Genomic DNA, 18,766 nt, shown 5'->3' with positions numbered 1-18,766 from the left:
CACAAAAAGAAGAAAAGCTCTAAATCCAACAAACTGCTCAAAATAACTCACACTTTTAATTTTGTTCTATCCAGTGCATACTAAAATTATCTAGCACAGAGTGGTTTAGAACCTTAAAAGAAGCTGTCATTAGTCTACTGAAGTTCTTTGCTCACTTTAATGAAGAACAACAATAAGTATCAAGTCTTCTCAAGGAGTCTGCCCTACTCTTCCTTTCAGCTTCTATTTACAGTAGACCAATTCAACTATTGGTTAAGTAGCAATTTTTTTGATATTGAGAACGTTAAGTTTGGGGAAAAAATAGATTTTGGCAAAATGTTAAGAATATTTCATCCAGAGACATGCACTGTTATACTGACACACTATTTGAACACTAATACCTTCCTCAATAGTTATAATTGTGCTTAATATTCTAGGCTACATGATTTGGCTTTTTTCTTTTGTAACCACATGCAGTTAGAAGAGTGATTGATGTAAACTGAAGAATACCATTTTATGAGAAATTAATCACAAAAAAACACATCACAAAATCTTCTGACCATCAAGAGCTCACACTCCATGTAAGGGCATACATTCTTATTTATAACTTTTCATGTATACAATATATTTGTAACAGTTAAAACAATTTGTTGTGCTCCAGAAAAATAAGATATTTGAATTTTCAAACAGCCCTCTGCCTACACATTCATTCAGCCTTTAAATTGAACATACCCCCAGAGCCATCAGATTCATGTGGAGCTTTCCCTTTTTTAGCCATCTGCAGATCCTCAATATTCTCTTGCACAGTACTTGGCTGGGAAGAAGCTCCTCCAAGGTTTTCAAGTAAAATTTTCAGGATAACAGTTAGATCATCTTCACTGAGTGCAATCTGTAAAGTGATAAAGCCAAAAGTTCATTTTTGGTGACAGCATTTCTTCCAACACAGTATGCAATCATTGAGACAAACAGTGGGCTGCTTCCAGCAGAAACAAACTGGATAGTCAAAATTATCCTGTTCAAAGCAATCTGAATGATTTGCCCATTTTTCCTATATCATTTGTTATTTGTTATAAACAGGAGTTACAACAAGAAATAACAGTCCCTATGATAAACACTTTCTAGACTTGTAAAGGGATCTTTGCCTATTACAAATATGAGTAATTGATAAACCTAAGCACTTGTCAACAATTCAATAATCCAAAAACATAACCAGAAAACTGTCATTCAGTAGACCTTCAAAGATTTAATCATAACATCACAGAATCACAAAAAAACAAGCAGTACTAAGTGACAAGATGCAGCCACTTAGCCCATAGCACACAGTGTAAGAATATTTTTCCTATATTTGGTTAATTCTGCTGGTGCTCCCTTTACATCTCTTATTTCTCTGTGCTTCAGCACTGCAACATTTGGCCACAGCACAGATAGACACAGGGACAAACAAGTGAAAGGGCTCAGGAACAAGGCAAAGGTGTGCCAGTTTGGTTTTACCCATTGAAATCCATGTGGTTAATGCAGGAAAAGAAAAAGTAGAGCCCACCCTCTGCAAAGATAATTTTAAATTGTTGTGTAATAGAGATAACCTCTTCATTTATAATACATCTACTAAATATTTAAATAACTTGAATGTTACAGATTAAACTATTTGAATTGTTAAATCTTGTTTTTAAATGCTAACTCAGCAGATAACCTGAATAATTTTACTGACTGTTTAGTCAATGGATAGCTCCAATGGACCTCCAAAAAAATAAAATGAGATTTATCCCATTTGCATGCAGCTACACTGAAAGTATTCATTATACAGTATCAAAATTCTAAAAACATCTATCAACTGGATGACCAAGCTGGAAGTCTTTCAACATACTGTAAAGGACACAAACTGAAATGAGTTTACAAGCTCCTTAACTAAGCTGAGGACTATTCTAAGAATCTGTGTGACTTTTGATATAGCTCTTATTAGCCATGATACTACCTGCATTGGTTTTAGGTCTCCTTTGATACAAATTGTTGGGCTTTTATGATACCATGCTGCTGCTAAATTTCTCTGGACCAGTAAAGTCAAACTCACAGGACGCAGAATTTCAGAATCTGGTTGTGAATCTGTGGATATAATGCACCTAAAAAAAGACAGTGGAAGCAACAGAGAAAAAATGTTGACTAGTTGCAGAATATCATCAAATAATATCATATTAATCCAGCAAAATTACTGGCATAATTAATTTAAGAATAAGCTCGTATGCACTCCAAATGAACTCAAGTTACTGTGCTATCATTCCTTTCTTTCCAAGAAGGTTTAGAGATTGTAGACCTGTGTCTCTATCTAAAAGCACTCCTAAACTTATCTTGGCAAGGTTTTTTGCTTGGTCTTAGTATGTTCTCATTGTCTACCACGTTCAAATAAGAGAAAAACACTGCATAAAGAACATGGACAAACCTTCCTTTACAAAGACACTGCAACTCAGGAAAAAGCTCCATGTTTACCTTGATAATTTCAAGTGAGTCAGCTGTACATCCATGTTTTCAATAACTGGAGGAAGAGGAGATTCACCTGAAGACACCAGCTTGAATTCATTCTGAACTCTGATTAAGCCAAGATCAGCTACCAAAGCATTACATGAAGCTGAAGATTCAGGGACAACTATGACTGGAGCTTTCAAGTTGACATCCATTAGAAGGCGGAAGCTCTTTTTAGCAAAGTCCTTCATGCTGGAAGCAGCCATTTCTGCTGCCTGGACAGTGACTGCACTCAGGGCTTCTTGTGCTGCTTGCAAATTGTTGAGGAAATTCTGTTCATAGAATTCAAAAAAGTAAAGAGTTCCATGAAAACAAATAGGCCTCTCAAAAAAAGGCAAGTCACAGGCAAAATGTAAGTTTAAGGAAAATTAACACCTGTGGTATAAATATGAAATTCCTAATTCAACCATACTCGTTTCAAAAGAGAAAAAGGTTAAAATCATGAATAAGCTTACACATTGTTTAACTGTTCAATTTTTAAGATATTATTAAAGCTACCAACTCCATTCATTACTTCTTTTGTCATCATTCTCCTTGGCAATCTTCTGTAAAGCAGTGCAACTTAAGTGCTAACTCTTCAGCAAAATACTTCTATGTGCTTGCATATAAGCTCACCACCAGGTACAGGTCAAAAAGAGCTGATTGCATTTAATCTCATTTAAGAAAACATTCAATGTCAAGAAAAAAAAACTTAAACCAATGTCTTACCAAGAGAGACATAAAGAACTTTTGTAGATAAATTATTTGGATGCAGCCCACTTTCAGAGACATTTTACCATCCACTCTTGACATATCAGTGTAGGCTTCCCCTGCAGTAGCATCTGGATAAAGTGACATGTGAAATCTAAACACTTCATCTCCCATTATGCAGACAGCCTGGAAGATTAAGTCCACATTGTTAATACTACCAGGCATTTCTGAAACAAAAAATATTTCCCCAACAAGATCAATGGCAACTTATCAGCAGTACTTGGACACATGGTAGGCACAAAAGGAAACAGAATCATCTATTTCATAGTATATGCCTCCCTCTTCTCACTTGCTTATCTATAGCCCATTTTATATCTAAGCCCTGCTACTCAGAATTAAACATACCAGTGCAAATAGAACTAAGTTTTAAAGGGAGGTTTTTCTTCTCTGAGGTGAAGGAAATTAACCAATAAATTTTCCTTAGTATTAAATCATATGTTGCATTTTATAATACAGCAAATTAAACTACAGTGCTGTCACTAAATCATTTAAAGAACTGGGTCTCTTCAGCTGTTTACAATCTGGTCAACACATCACCTTTTTATGGATTGTTTTTGGATCAACATTTGTAATTACAATGTCCTCAAGTCTGGAAAACACTTTAATCCTTTTAGGCTTCTTAGCCACAGATGCATCCATTCCTGAATGAAACAAAAGAAAGAAGGTAATAAATGCACTTCAACAAATTTCTAAGTAAACACTTGTGCTAAAAACAAAGAAACAAACAAAAAACCAAACCCCCTGAATTATTTACTACTGAATATAAAGAATAATAATAGCTTAGAATCCAGCCTTCTGCTATGTAACAATGAATGCTAAGGCTGAGAGAGAAATCAGCACATGACAAAGTTGCCAACATAACTTGATTCTAAGACTAGAGTACAATTCCCCAATACTATCTAGGATTTAGCTATTTAAAAATTGAAGTTTGTGTCATCTAAAACATAGTAGCTTCACTTCTTTTTATTTTACTACACTTAGAAATTGTCTTCATTTTCTGAGTCAAACTTTTTTTCCTTGCAGATCATTTCATACAATCAGACATGTTAGATTAGAGAAACCTGCAGTGCACACAGAGGCCTTTTAGGAGTGAATGGATGGAAACAGCCTATTTCTGGCTACTGCCAGCTTCATCTAATATTTTAAAAAAAACCTTACCTCGTATTCTAATGTCTGCAATTCTGCAGGTCTGATCACACACTGTAATACTGAATGAATTTAGCTTTGCAGTGACTTTTAATTCACAGACATCATCATGGGCTGCATCATCAGACACTGGATAGGAAACACAAGACACATACAAGGAGTTCAATACTACAAGCCCACTGTTTAAAACAAATATTAGATTAGTAGGTTTGTACATATATGAACTATTCAAAAAGCAATCTGCAGTCATTCCCTAAAAGATACTATAATCCTTAGTCAAAACATGAAAAAAGTAATTTTTTAACAGTTTCCTTCAGGCACACCAACTGTCACCAGCCAACACAGGCAAAAAGTCATCAAGATGATGGCTTTTCTCCTCATTAATACCTAGTTTTCATGCATCAGTTGCTGAATGCAGTATACACTGCATTATTTAAAACACCCTCATATGAGGAATGCTCAAGTAGCAAAGCCAATTTAGTCAAATTAGCTGCAGCAACACTGCACAAACAGTAGACTCAATCCAAAGAGTTTTACACGGAGAAAATATTGAATTTCACTAGCAACACTACAAGCACAAGAATCAGCAACACAGGAGCTGATAAAATATTCAGGAGCTTCCATGCAAAAAGCTAGGAAGACCTGTAATTAAAATAAATACTCCATCCCTTCAGTTCAGAACTTCTCTTTGCCTCCCCAGAGGAATATTTATTTTCAGCAATGTAAGCACTCTTTAGTGCCTTCAGATTGGAAAGCTACATGATTGTGACACTAAACCCTTGGAAAGGCTGCACACTGCAACATCATTTATTCAACTTCCATTATAAAAATCAGACCACCACCCAAGGAAAAGTTATATTAAGTAAGAAGAATTTGTAAAATTAAGCAACAGGAAAAGTGTCTGGTTTTGGGGGTTTAAGTAAGATTGTTTTCTTCCCATTTGTAGTTGCATGCTTTATTTTCCACCAAATAGATTGCAATGCAGACATCTGAAATAATATCCCTTAAAACTGAAGGTGAAATGTTGTTAAACAACAAAAGTACAGCCTTTCTAATATGACACTACCTGGTCTGAGAGTATTTCCTTTTCCCTGTTCTTTCATTTGAGGCTTGTGGTCTGCTGATTTATCTGTACTGGGAAGACCATCTGATGGAACACTGAAGGTGAGGAAACTCATGATGGAAAGCAAAGCCTGTGTGTGAAGTACTATATCCAAAGATGAAAAGTTGACCTAAAGCAAAGGCAAGGAGACAAAGTAACATTGTTATTTAGTAGCAGTTTATACCCTAACAACTCGGAGTTGCTGTCATAGAAGCAAGGAAAAAAGCCTCTTGCTCAATTTCACAATTTGGCCTTTCTATCTCCATGCCCTTCAACTTCACACTGTACCAGCTCCACAACAGATGAGGGAGCTAGAGAAGAGAAGCTTAAAACAGCTACAGAGGAACTGTGCCAATCTAAAAACTGATGCCTCCTGTGGCTATGCCTTTTGCAGGACATTCTCTTGAGTTCTGCTGCATTGCATTTCATTCAGCACTTGGGTTGACAACTTCAGAACCACATATGAAGATATTTTAGTAGATATGGTGCAACAACAACAAAAAAAAACCCACTAAGATTCAAAATTTACAATCAGAACAGGGAGGATGTGAGCAGCAACTACTCCTGCCAGCAATACTCATGAAACCCAGCATTAGTCACTTATTCCACATAAGGCCATCAAGAAGCAGCTTGACCCACCAATACTATTATAAAGGAAACATTTTAAAAGTAGAATGACATGCTAATTTCAGAAGTCACCGAAACCATGGGAAGTTACTCATGAATAGTTGTTTCCACGACAAGTAAAAGGATTAATTGCATTCAAGACCCCTGAGAATGCTACTTGGACATTTCAACTCACATCTCAATTTCACTGTTCCAAGCTCAGAAACACAAGGCCCTGGTTTCTCTCTCTCCTAAGTGTATCACTCCAGAAACAAAGCCATGCTAAAGGCCTCAGTTAAAATGCATAAGGACATTTTTCTAAATAGCAAAACATATATAGTTTTTAGTTTAAAAAAATTAATACAATAAATACTTCCGTTTAAAAAATCTTTTTTTTCCCACCTGGATTTGTTCTTGAAGTAAAATATAAAATAAAAATATTAAATATAAAGCAGTAGGTTTTATTAATGAGAGTCAGGGCTTTGGTTTTTGGGTTGGTTTTGTTCCCCTTTTTTTTTTCTCCAATGAGAAGAAAAAAGGGAGCAACTAACACAGCTGCTATAATTTGAAAAGCTAAAAAAACAAATTAAATACATCCAGTACTTACACTGATGTTTTGATTAATGCTTTGGTAAGTTGTAACAAAGTCTGGTCCATCAGGATCAGCCTAAGGGGAAGAAAAAAAAAGCAAAGTGACACGGTCAATCTCTATTGAATTAAACAATAATTATGAATAATTTTATTAACTGAATTATTTGAATTTAACCCACACACAGAGATTATTCCAATTGCAAAAGAAAACAAAGCAAAGTGATGAAGCCCAAACAAACAAGTTCTACAAATAAGGCCCAAGCAATACAAACAGAACAGCTCTGCTCAGAGACATTTCATGGTATGTATTCTGTGAAAATTCACCTGGCTAGTTACAAAACTTTCTCTCATCTACAATCTATTTAAACTGGATCATTTTATGCTTAGCACTTGGCCAGTATGAATTAATTTATTTTTCACTATGTAAATGATGCCATTTCAGATAAGAATGTTGAGGAGCCTACTGGTTCTACATCCTATCAGATGCCCAAGTACTCATGCAATTTTTGAAGGCCTTTTCTAAGCTACCAACATATCACTCCTCAAATGCAATTTTACCACCTCTAGAGTCACTCTTCACTTACACAGGCAAAGACCATTGCACCTGTTAAGTTTCACAAAGGTCCTCATTTGTGCTGCACAGAACACAAAAATTTGTCTTGCCAGTAATTTCAGTAATGGCATTGACTTAAGAAGCAAGCACTATATGGAAGAAGTAGAAAATAAAATCTAATGCTAAACTGAAAAACAGGAATTTGGGAGAAGGCCTGGGTAAGTTTTAGATAGAAATCTACAGCCTAAGTATGGAAGCCTTACTTTACTCCCCACATAATTTTACTGAAAATGTATTGAAACCTTAATATATTCGATTTTCAAAAGATGTTCATCTGTGTCACTTGAGGAATTAAGAATGCAAAGAGGATCTCCTTTTGAGTCTGCAAACAAAGAAATAAAAATGTGAAGTGTTTCCACTCACAATGTCTCCAAACTAACTCTCTATTGCATATTAATTAGACACTATTCTTGCTGAAAGAGTAAACAGCTATTTTCACTGAAAAGCTGCCCATGAAGCATTATCTTGTGAAATGCTACATTCACTTTATTTTGAACTGAACTAGTAAAAGTTAACTTATCTTGCTCTTGAAATAAGATTCAAAACTGAAGGTTCTTTGTACTCCTACCTTCATGTTTTCACACACAAAACCTTACTTTTCTATTCTGTATAAATGACTATTTCAGTTATCACTTCACTGTCAGTTTGAATTGTTACCTGACCAATCAAGGAAGCACTTGCATTTCCAGTGCTGCCAGAAGTGGCCATAAAGCTCAGAATGAGAAGCTCATGAAAACACATGAACAGCTGGAATACTTCTCAGGAGCACCATTCCTGCTCAAAGTACACAACTCACTCAAATACATCAACTCTAACTCTAGCAATGGCAGTAAACCTTGGTATCAGGTAAAACAGATCAATTCTATTTAAATTACCCTTTCCCATACCCCTCTCCCATTATTGGTTTAGGACATGTTATCCTCTGACTATAAATCCAATTGCACACACTCTTCTGACTGTGTCAGTTCTCTAGAAGACTTACCACTTATTTCAGTGCATCTCATTGTAATTTTTTTCAGATATGCTTCTGCAGCCAATTCATGATTTCTAATTTTGGTTTTGGTTCCAAGCTGTAGCACAGTTAAAGTATGTAATGGATATCTCTCCTTCTGAACCTGCTTCATCAAGGTTATTACAACCTTGAATATGGAAAGGGAAATAAGTGCAACAGTTCAGTGAAGCTGTTCAGATATGGCAGGCAGTTATAAGCAGGTGTTATCTTCTCAGCTAAATGTGAAACATAATATTAATCTGGACATTTGGTATTTTTATAAACAGACCCTGTAAGACTGTCTTAGGCTGCAACACAAGATGTGACCAAAAGTATGTATTCCATTACCATCTGTTGAAACCAGGTGGGGCAGTGATCCTGATCCCTTCCTTGACCCTCCTCCCTCCAGAAGGTATCTCCTGTTAATGGGCCATGGAGTCCCAGTGCATGACTGATAAAATTCCATCATCCCACTGGGAGATGCTCCACCCAGGGGGAGGAGCCAAGCCTTTCCTGCCTAGATAAAATCTGAGACTTGCAACACCAGAGGCAGTCTTTCCAGTGGATTCCCAAAGGAAGACCAGGCCCTTCTATGCCCCCACTGGACCTTCAGAGGAAAACTCAACCCTTCTCCAGGAGCACTGCTTCAACAGAACCACATCTGTCACTCCAGGAGGACTGCAGCCACCATCTAATCAGACTGCTACCAACACCCTGACTGATGGGCTGTCAGGTTGTATTCTGATTGTGTCAGTGTTTTCGTACTACTGCATTTTATTTTAATTTTCTTATTAAATTGTAGTTCTGACTTGGGATCTCCCACTGGTTTGCTTTCTAACCAGCACAAAGACCAATTTGCTAAAGGTTTGCCCTGGCCCCTGCTCTGCCCTCATTCGTTTTCTTTTTGTTGCCAAGTCAAAATGTTAAAATGGATTTTATAGCCCACTACTTGTAAGAAACAGATGAGTACTGGGTTCAGATAGAATGACTTGTACAGATGGATACATACCTCTTTGATTTCAAAATTAAGTAGCATATTGATTACATCTTCATTTAATGTCATTTTTCTCTTTTCAGACAGCATTCCTTCTGGAACATTCTTATCCTGTATCAAAACCAATCTCTCCAGTTCTTTCATTTTACCTGGAACATTCAATATATTGCTTAACTTTTGAAATTGCCACCATTTGTTTAGCTCAAGAAACACATCCAATTCATTTAGATGGATTATGTTCATCTAAAACAAGCTAGCAACATTTCCATAACCAGAGCCTTTAACTTCAGAGCATGAAAAGGAAATAGAAACATGTTCTGGCAACAAGATGACTCTGACATCTCAATACCTTGTTAGTTCCTTGACAACTCAACTAACACAATTACCAAATTTTGTCTTGTGGTGTTTCCCATTTTTTCAAGTATCAAAGTATGAACACTGTCCTTGCAAAATTAAAAAGAAGAGTTTATCACTTAGCTTATCACCATACTCTCAGAGCTAAACTTGCTTTCCAGCAATGGAAAGCAACAATAAATGCTTTTCCATACTCCTGATAGCAAGCACACTTGGTATTCATGACAAACAAATTCCACAATTTCATCTCTGACCTTCCTTTTGCAGTACTGATTTTGCATCTGCTTGAGTTTCTTCTGCTTCACCCAGGTTTTCTGTCAACACTTTGAGAAAGACATTCAAATCCTCTTGACTTAATACAACCTAAAGAGTTGCAGATCACAGTTCTCAGGAAAAATACATTGTTCCTTGAACTTATCATCTACTAACAAAGCAGAACAATGTTTCCTGACAAGAAGAGTGCTTATTTACAGTTATTTTGTCAGCAGAATCATACCTTCAATAAGAAAATTAAGTTCTTTCAAAACTATATTCTTTGCTATTGTAAAAGTCTGAGGAAATTGAAGGTTTTGACCTTCAGTGTTGTATTAATATACATTGCAGCATTTAATGCACCTATGCTTTTAATACATTCCAGTCAATGGCATGCCCCTTCACGATATTTTAATTTCAGTTTCACCCAAGATGTCCCTGGTACTTGCTTTCACAGTACATAAAATGTCACAAAAAGCAAGTATCCCACTCAAGGGTGATGGGAAAGTAGGAAGCTGGAGTTACTAAAGCAAATATTTGCATTAATTTAAACTCCCTCAAGAAGATTCCATTTTTAAAGGAAAAAAACCAAAACACTTTAAAGAATTCTTGCTCAGAGAACTGGTCACAAAACCATTTATGTGATTCTTCCAAATCACTACATTCATCTAGGTGGGGTTAAGTCCTGTTATATTGCTGAAATCCATTCCACAACTACTAACAATTTGCAGCTTTGTGTCCAGAACTAACATTAGGGGCTGCTCTCACAGTAAAAATTATCACCACCTTCTCACAAGACTTACATTCATTGTGTCCAGATACCCTGTGACCTCCAGCACTGGTAACTTGTGAAACCAAGCTGCAGACAGATTTCGTTTCAGAGACAGGCTTAAATTAATAGGGTGAAGTATCTGAATATCTGGATGTGACAAATCTGTCTCCAAAGTGATCCTTGAAACACAGAAAGGAAAAAAAAAGAAAACAGTTGGGAAGTTGGAAGTCACATGTTAGATTTCTGAAAATCTTAAAATCTCAGATGTAGCACCAAACACTTTCCTAAGCAGCAGAGTTTCTGATTTTATTACTGATCTAACTCCTCTAAGATAACAGGCTAGCATTTTAATACCAAATACTTAACACTAGCACCAACCATGGTTTCTAGTCAAGAACATGAATGTCGTACAGAGGATGTCACTGTACCTCGAGAGTTTCAGCTTTGTCAGCTGCACATCCATTTTGTCAATGACTGGAGGGAGTGAACTGCCTTCTGAGGACACCAAGACAAACTGGTTCTGAATCTTAATCAAGCCAAGATCTATTACTACTGCATTGGGGGACATGGAGGACTGGGGGATAACTATAACTGGTGCTTTCAAGTGAATGTCCATTGCAAGGCGAAAACTCCTTTGGGCCAGGTCTTTCACACTGGTAGCAGCCTTTTCTGCAGCTTGAACTGTAGCAGCACTCAGTGTCTCCTTGGCTGTCTGGAAATTGTTCAAGAAGGTCTAGAAAAGCAGTTGAAAAGAGGAGAAATGTCTGTAAATAGCCTTTAGGTTACTTTCTCATTTTACATCATCATCCACCAATTATGCTGCCTACTGTATTGAATTTTCCATAGGAAAAGACAACTCAGTACTTTTCGTCATGACCTCTAATAGGGGGTCAAAGAAGTATTAACTAGTGCAATCCACTTCTTTTGAATTCATCTCTCTTTGTTCTTCTTTCCTTAGCTCATTAGCTTTTAGGGAGACAATTCTGAAAGCCCCTCTGGCCCCCCTTGAATACTATTGAATTCCTATTAAAGAACCTGCTGAATGGGATAAAGCTCACTCCTGCTTTATTGCAAACGCTATCATGAGGGTACTCAAACACACTGATATTTATACTGGTTAATTTGCAGGCATCATGACACTTATCTTGAAGAAAGATCTGCCTCTAGTGTTAGCTCTGATATGTTCACAATGAATTTTGCTAGGGTGGAAAGGGCAGCAAACATAAAACCCCAAACTACTTCAACAGCATGAAGTTTTTCTCTACTTCCAAAGATGAGGGTGGGAAGTGACCCAATTGAAATTTAAACCAGTTACTTACCGAAGTTTTTAATAATAGACAGAAAAATTAAACCCAGCCCTTCTCTTTCAGAAACTGAAGCCTACCAGTTGTACTGAGGGCACAGCTCAGAAGACTAACATGAGAATGCTGCAGAACCACACAAAGGCAAATAGGACTTACCAGGAGAGACATGAGAAATTTGTGAAGGTACACCAGCTGGATGCAGCCCACTTTCAAACATAAGGTACCATCCACTTTTGACATGTCAGTGTAGGCTTCTCCCTCAGTAGCATGGGGATTTAATGTCAGGTTGAAACTGAAAACTTCATCTCCCACTATAGACACAGCCTAGAAGGAAAGAAAGAACACCCCCCAGCCATCAGCAGCTTCTGCAAAGGTACTTACAATAAAGAACTAAAGATACCATCAGCCCAGCAGATTACAAGTTAGATTACTAGTTTTTCTAATCCTTTCAAACACCCATTGTTGTAATATGAAAATTATTCTTTATGATGTATCTTACTTGAAAATACTTATTCACGACAAATCAAATACTTTTAGAAGAATGAAATGTGTATTACATTTCACTTTTATACACATCAAACTAACCAAGAATCAAGTAAAAGTTAAAATCTTGTAGTTGAGTACTTTTTTATGAAGGGTCCTTGAATCAACATCTGTGACAACTATGTCTTTAAGTCGGGCAAAGAATACAGTGTGACTTGGCTGAAGGCAAAGAGATGAGTCAAGACCTGCAAAGTACAAAAATAGAAACAGAGTCTTGCACAGCAAAAGTAACAGTTCCTGTCAGGGGGTACAGCAGCAGAGGAAGTGAGGAAAAGTTACTAAGCTTTAAAAATGACTGTACTACAGTTTCAACCAAAACAAAATAGAAATACTTCTAATACAGATACTGTCTCAGGATCAATCATCTCTGGAAATAACTGAGCTACTATTCATACAAAAATACTCAAACAATAACTAGGTATTGAGTGAGGGCATTGAGATTTTCTATCAGAAAATATGTTACTATAATAAAATATGTTACTATACTGAACTATTTGAATAAAATATTTTGCATATGTAATCTTGTGTGAATACATTATATGATTTAGAGATGGGCACAAGCAAAATTCTTTATGAACTGCAGTACTAATCTTGCATGTCACACGTTCTTAAATATTCATAAGAGGGTATTGGCAGCTATGAGGATGGCAGCTGAAGTCAGTCAGAAGTGAAACTCCCCCAAAGAATTATTGATAGCCCTTCCAAGGGGTAAAACCAAAACAAAACCAAAACGAGGAACCCAAACAAACTCGTAGGGTTAAAAACTCAAGAAAACATTTTGAAGGGTTTTTCTTCTCCTACTTAATTATTTTCCTAAATAATTTTATGGTATACCATAAAAATATCCAACACTTAATAAAACATGAAAAGCCACCCATCATCAAACTCCTTCAAAGGATGAGCCTAATCATCTGAGTAATAACAGCACATCTTGCTAGCTGGAGGCCAAAACATTATGATAGACTTGAAGGCTGACTTCGAAAACAAGACTAACAAGCCATTTTTGCACTGACAACAATAAATAAACAAATAAATAAAAACATGCTGCATATTTACACCTTATTTTTTAGTCCAATTATTAGCGATTGCTTTCAAACTAAAGTACCAGAGCAGTTGCTCCTAATAAAGAATTTAATACCTTGTATCTTGATCTCTGCAATGTTCTTTTTTTCATCACAAATATTTAAACAGAAAGCATCCAGCTTGGCAAAGAGCTTGAAGTCAAACACATCCTTATCCTTGGAAAGTTTAGACACTAGAAATAAGAGAAGGTGGGATTTTCAAGAGATTTATGAGTTACATTTTCACTTTCATCTTTATTTCTACAAAGCTAATTGTGTTTCTCTGGATTTGCTTTGCCAGCATGTAACACATCCTTCTAGAACCATCATTTGGATAATCCCAACTGTACCTTTCTTCAATCTAGACTCATCTTCTTGCTTTTCTTCTTTGGATGGTGTCTCTCCACTTCTTTCACTGCCTGATGGACTAACAGCTGTTAGAAAACTGACAGTAGACATAAGGGCCTCTGTATGCAACAGGAGGTTCAACGATGAAAAAGTGACCTGTTGAAAGCACAAGATTCCATATGATCAAACAGTAACTTACAAGTGTAAGAGTCAGACTGAAGTCCACAAGCACCCAGTGCAACAGATCCATTCCTTAGAAAAGCTGCATGTGTGGCAAACAACAGATCATAAAGGAAAAATCTTTCTGTAAAGCAGAATTGGGATAAGCTTAGAAAATAAGGAAACCTAGCTGTAACCTAGAGTTACAGCTCTTAGAGCTGTACTGGTAACCTATAACCTTCCTCAGTACAAAAAAAATGATACAAAATTAATTTTGTCAAAAATAGCCTTGGGCTTGAATGCTCCTGCAATAACAGTCCTACCAGCATGGGTAAAATGGCAGGTGACTGACATGTAAATATTTAGAATATGAGCATTCCTCATAAATCCACTAAGAAGTCTAAAAGATAAGTGCATGCCTAGTCTGTAGTTGAATAAAAGTTTTCCACTTGAATGGATTTGAAACTAGAAATAGAGCCCAAATGCAATTCCTCCAGGCACCAAAGTCCCACTGAAGAGCTGCAAGGGAACAGCAACTCCCTTGAACAGATGATAAACAGAAAATTGAGTTCTCTTAACAGAAGCACTAGCCTATAGTAAGCAGTCAACTCAGCAGCACTGGAGTATTAGAACTCATCTCCTGCTGCAGCTTCAGGAACTGCATTTTCACAAAAAGATTTCAGTAACTAAAGCTCTCAGATGAAATCTATAGACACTCTAAAACTATTAAGTAACAAGTGAAATATTTCAGTCTTCACACTAAAATACAGCCATAAATAAATAATGCCATAAAGGTATAAAGAAGAGAAAGGACCAATAAAGAAAACACCATCCTTGGTACTTGATTTCAAGAATGCCTCAAGTCACTCTTTTTCCTTAGACTAAAATCTGACTCAAAAATACACCATTAGTAAAAAAAAAAAAAAAAAACACTCTCAAGACATGGATTTAGACTTCTTATCAAAGATAGCCAACAGTGTGCTGACTATGTGGCACTCACAGATTATTTGACATGAAAGGGAAAGACTTGGTGACTGGGCCCCTGAATGTCATGATCCCTGATGTAGGAGAAGGTGCATTCTTACAGTAGTTTGAATTTCATCCACATGAGATAAATAAACACTTTTTCAGCAGTTCAACAGGTAAACGTTCTGCTCTTAAGTGGTATAAAAATTTTCAAGGATGTTTTAACTCCTGAAATCTCCTGCTGGAAGGCAGGAAAACAGGAAAGCAAAACATCTCTTATTAATCACTCTGTTTTGAGCAAGCAAACCAAATGAAAATAAGCAATAAAATATTCAAACACTCACTTGAATCATCTGTTCAGTGTTGTTAAAAATTGTCTGAAACTGTGGCCCATTTCTGTCAGCCTGAAAATAATGATTTGCATGAAGGTTAATATTAATTTCAACCAGTCACTGTCATCTTTAGAAGATAGAAAATAATGCAACTAGCTCTGAATAGTAGGTTTAGGACTACATATAGACAATATATTAAAAATATGTAGAAATGCTTCAAAAATATTTTTTAAAAGCTTCGTGTATACCTTGACATATTCCACCTTCAGAAGGTCTAAGCCAGGCTTGTCTGAGGAGCTGATGAGATGAATGGGTGCTTTTTTACCTGGAAAACACCACATGAGATAAACAAGAATTAGGATCATTTCTGTTCTTTCAGAGAACCAAACAATTTGTGCCTTGAAGGTAGGGGTTAACTTTCAGTACCATTTCCTAAAATACATTGCACCACCAAATATGAGTCACTGGTTTCTCTTTGCTAAATCCAAAATGGCAAATCCTTTCTCCATCCCTAGACTGAGCTCTAAGCCATTTATTTATCCCATAAACATTATGGTCAATGTGCAGGGCTCATCAACTGCATCAGGGGCACCAGCACTGCCAATGACAGCTGCACATGAACTGGGAAACTGGAACAACATTTGCATTTCAGGGAGCACAAGGCACGGGAGAACAACAACTAATTGCTACACACACACACACACAAATCCACTTCTCTGCCACTGCTTATTACCTCCAGTTCCATAGTAATCCAAGCTGATTTTCTTCAAGTAAGATACAGCTGCTAAATTATAGGTTTTGACAGTAGTTTCTGTCCCAAGGTGCATTACATCAAATACAAGAACTGTTTCCTCAATTTTTTTTTGTCTGTTGAGTTCAACTAAAACCTGGATGAACAAGAACTACAGTTATGCCATCTTTGCACATGCAGCATTCTCACCATTTAAACCAACAACAAAAGAAGTGCAAAATTAAAGCCCTCCCTGCTTTGTTGGAAGCATTGTTTTTATTAAAGATTTAAGAGTATATAAGAGAAAGGAGAAGTGATTATTTGATGGTGAAAGATAAAAATAAAAAAAATATTTGGGGATTTTCTCTTTGCAGGAGACCTGCCTGGGTACTGACTTTGTTTATCCAGTGCAAGATTCCCATTCCCTACCCCCAATTATGAGTAGGTACTATTTTTTTCTACTAAAATACTCCAATAAGGGACTTGCTTTTTTGTAATACATCTATGTATGCATCATGTTTTTATTTATAAACATCACACACAGACAAGAAATATCTCATATGCATAGAAGTATCTATGTGTATATTTGAGGGTTTTTTGTTTGGTGATTATGTTTCTGCATCCACTAATCTGGAGAACACTGGTAAATAAATATTGGACTTTTTAAGTATTCTTTAGGTAAAGGGAAAACAGAATTACAGACATACTTCTTTAATTTCAAACTTCAGCTGAAGATTTGTCAGCTCCTCCTGAGCAGACTCCTCTTTTCTTATTTCTTCTCCTTTCATTACTGAACTGTCAGTTGGTTCAGAGGTTTCCTCAAAATCGAAATAGTCTTCTTCAGAGTCTACAGAAGTGAAATTACTTCCTCAGTAAACTTTTTTCAGAAACAAGGCTAAATATCTCACCATCTCTTTCCTATTCCAACTGCATTTTTAACCACTTGAAATCTAACCTGACAAAATATACTTTAGATCTATACTTCTCTCTTAACCATTGGATGAGAAGCAAACAAAAACCCTATTAAAGACAGCACTAATGTCTAAAGGCATCATAAGACATTCAAGAACATATAAGAAAGTAATAATAAGAGAAGCACCAGGAAACATGTCTCCAGGATAGACTATAGGAAATTTTTCTGTAGAACAGCCATGGAAATAAATACTTAAATCCAGTCTCAATACAGTAATTTCTCAATAATGTGTTATTCTACTTCTGCCTTTTCAGAAAAAGGGAAGTTTTGCTACTGTAAAACAGTCAGAACAACCTAATTCAGTTGGCATTTAAGGTGCACTCATTTGAAGAGGTTGCTTATGCATAATATTAAATTTTCAAAAAAAGGTGGGTTTGCTTTTTAGAAAAAGCAAATTGATTAGTCTGAGGCAACATCAGCATCTTGATCTAATCTCCTTATGCACTTGAGGGTAGACATGACCCATCATGCTTGTCTCTGTTGTCCTTACATGCTTTAACATCAATAACAGCATGAAAATATTAGGTATTCCCTAAATGATGGCCTTACTTTGGCAAGACACAGCTGTAGCTTCTTACCTGACACTATTTCTGCTAACAACTGAGGTGTGTTAAGTAACCCTTTACCAACAACAGGAATTGTGGGAATAGCTGGTACCTGGAGGGAAAGAAAAGAGAAAAATAACCAAAACACTATTTGAATGTTTCTATAACTTGGTATGTTCATTTTTTTTTACTGATGATGAATGTTCCACAATGTCTCCCCCACATTTTTTGGCATGGTCAGCTCTGCCAATATTTGTATTGAAACCAGCAGGACAATGACAAAGGCTCCACCACTTGTTTGAGGAAGACCTGAATGTTCTGTTGCTAAGTCAATGAAGACAATAATGATGTTTTTTTGCTTGTTTGAGCACAAGTTTTTAAGTTTTCTTAGTTGTAGTCAGCTCACCTTTGTGCTTGGAACTGACACAGATGACTTCTGAGGCAGTGGAATGCTATCAATCAGATCAAAGATTGCCTTGATTTTCTGGTCAGAGAGTCTGATATGCACCAAAGGAAGTCCTCCTGACACTTTAAACCTTTTTTTAAAAAAACCAACTGATTAAACTCCTATACAAAAAGGTACCAATTCTTCATGTAAATCTTACTAATATGGATATTCCTATATAAAGATCACATCACAGTAAAGACAAGGATTCTGCATTAAAACAGGGCTTGGACTTAAGCAGTAGTTAATAACCAGCAAAGGATTCAGGGAACCACTACCCAAAAAAGATTTTGCCAACAGTAGTAACCTATTTCAGTTTCTTAGTTAATATCTTCAATTACAAAGTGCAACTGAACCTCTAGGGAAAACACAGCTTTCTTTTCTCTAAGTACAAAATAATTCTAAATGAGTCTTTTCAGCATTAATACATTACTTTGCCATTCTGGAATCTCTTTCCACCATTGATTTTGCCAACTGTACATGAATATCCATAGGCTGCAAAATGTGCAAAGTTGATGGATGTTGAAAACGAGCCTTCTTCCAGTCTTCACCTGAAAATGTCCAGTAAATTTAGAAGAAAAAAAGAAAAATCACTTGCTAATTGCTTTAATTAAGGCATCATTCAAGTAACCAAATAACATCACTACGAGGGTAAAAAAACCCACTCAGCAACCAAAGAAACCTAAAACAACTTAG

At 36.3% G+C, this 18,766-nt stretch overlaps 1 protein-coding gene across 3 annotated transcripts in view; it reads right to left on the bottom strand.

Moving 5' to 3' along the window:
* Positions 1-18,766, bottom strand: part of VPS13C (vacuolar protein sorting 13 homolog C) — a 73,905-nt gene that overhangs the window by 33,972 nt on the left and 21,167 nt on the right. For all 3 annotated transcript variants that reach the window (XM_088172407.1, XM_088172406.1, XM_014879188.2), the window contains 25 exons: positions 18,504-18,621; positions 18,032-18,161; positions 17,659-17,737; positions 16,815-16,954; positions 16,111-16,264; positions 15,626-15,702; positions 15,390-15,449; positions 13,923-14,076; positions 13,650-13,766; positions 12,593-12,696; positions 12,125-12,292; positions 11,093-11,397; positions 10,696-10,843; positions 9,895-10,003; positions 9,302-9,435; positions 8,284-8,440; positions 7,544-7,623; positions 6,705-6,764; positions 5,456-5,621; positions 4,402-4,518; positions 3,781-3,884; positions 3,202-3,369; positions 2,461-2,765; positions 1,952-2,096; positions 712-868 (listed from right to left, as the gene is read on the bottom strand). In XM_088172407.1, coding sequence (XP_088028533.1) covers positions 712-868; positions 1,952-2,096; positions 2,461-2,765; positions 3,202-3,369; positions 3,781-3,884; positions 4,402-4,518; positions 5,456-5,621; positions 6,705-6,764; positions 7,544-7,623; positions 8,284-8,440; positions 9,302-9,435; positions 9,895-10,003; positions 10,696-10,843; positions 11,093-11,397; positions 12,125-12,292; positions 12,593-12,696; positions 13,650-13,766; positions 13,923-14,076; positions 15,390-15,449; positions 15,626-15,702; positions 16,111-16,264; positions 16,815-16,954; positions 17,659-17,737; positions 18,032-18,161; positions 18,504-18,621 — 3,456 coding nt within the window. The remainder of the gene's footprint in view (positions 1-711; positions 869-1,951; positions 2,097-2,460; positions 2,766-3,201; positions 3,370-3,780; positions 3,885-4,401; positions 4,519-5,455; positions 5,622-6,704; positions 6,765-7,543; positions 7,624-8,283; positions 8,441-9,301; positions 9,436-9,894; positions 10,004-10,695; positions 10,844-11,092; positions 11,398-12,124; positions 12,293-12,592; positions 12,697-13,649; positions 13,767-13,922; positions 14,077-15,389; positions 15,450-15,625; positions 15,703-16,110; positions 16,265-16,814; positions 16,955-17,658; positions 17,738-18,031; positions 18,162-18,503; positions 18,622-18,766) is intronic.

The sequence above is a fragment of the Sturnus vulgaris genome, chromosome 13, assembly GCF_052056855.1.
Source record: "Sturnus vulgaris isolate bStuVul1 chromosome 13, bStuVul1.hap1, whole genome shotgun sequence".
In the NCBI taxonomy this organism is placed as follows: Eukaryota; Metazoa; Chordata; class Aves; order Passeriformes; family Sturnidae; genus Sturnus; species Sturnus vulgaris.
This window is presented reverse-complemented; position numbering and strand designations above follow the sequence as displayed.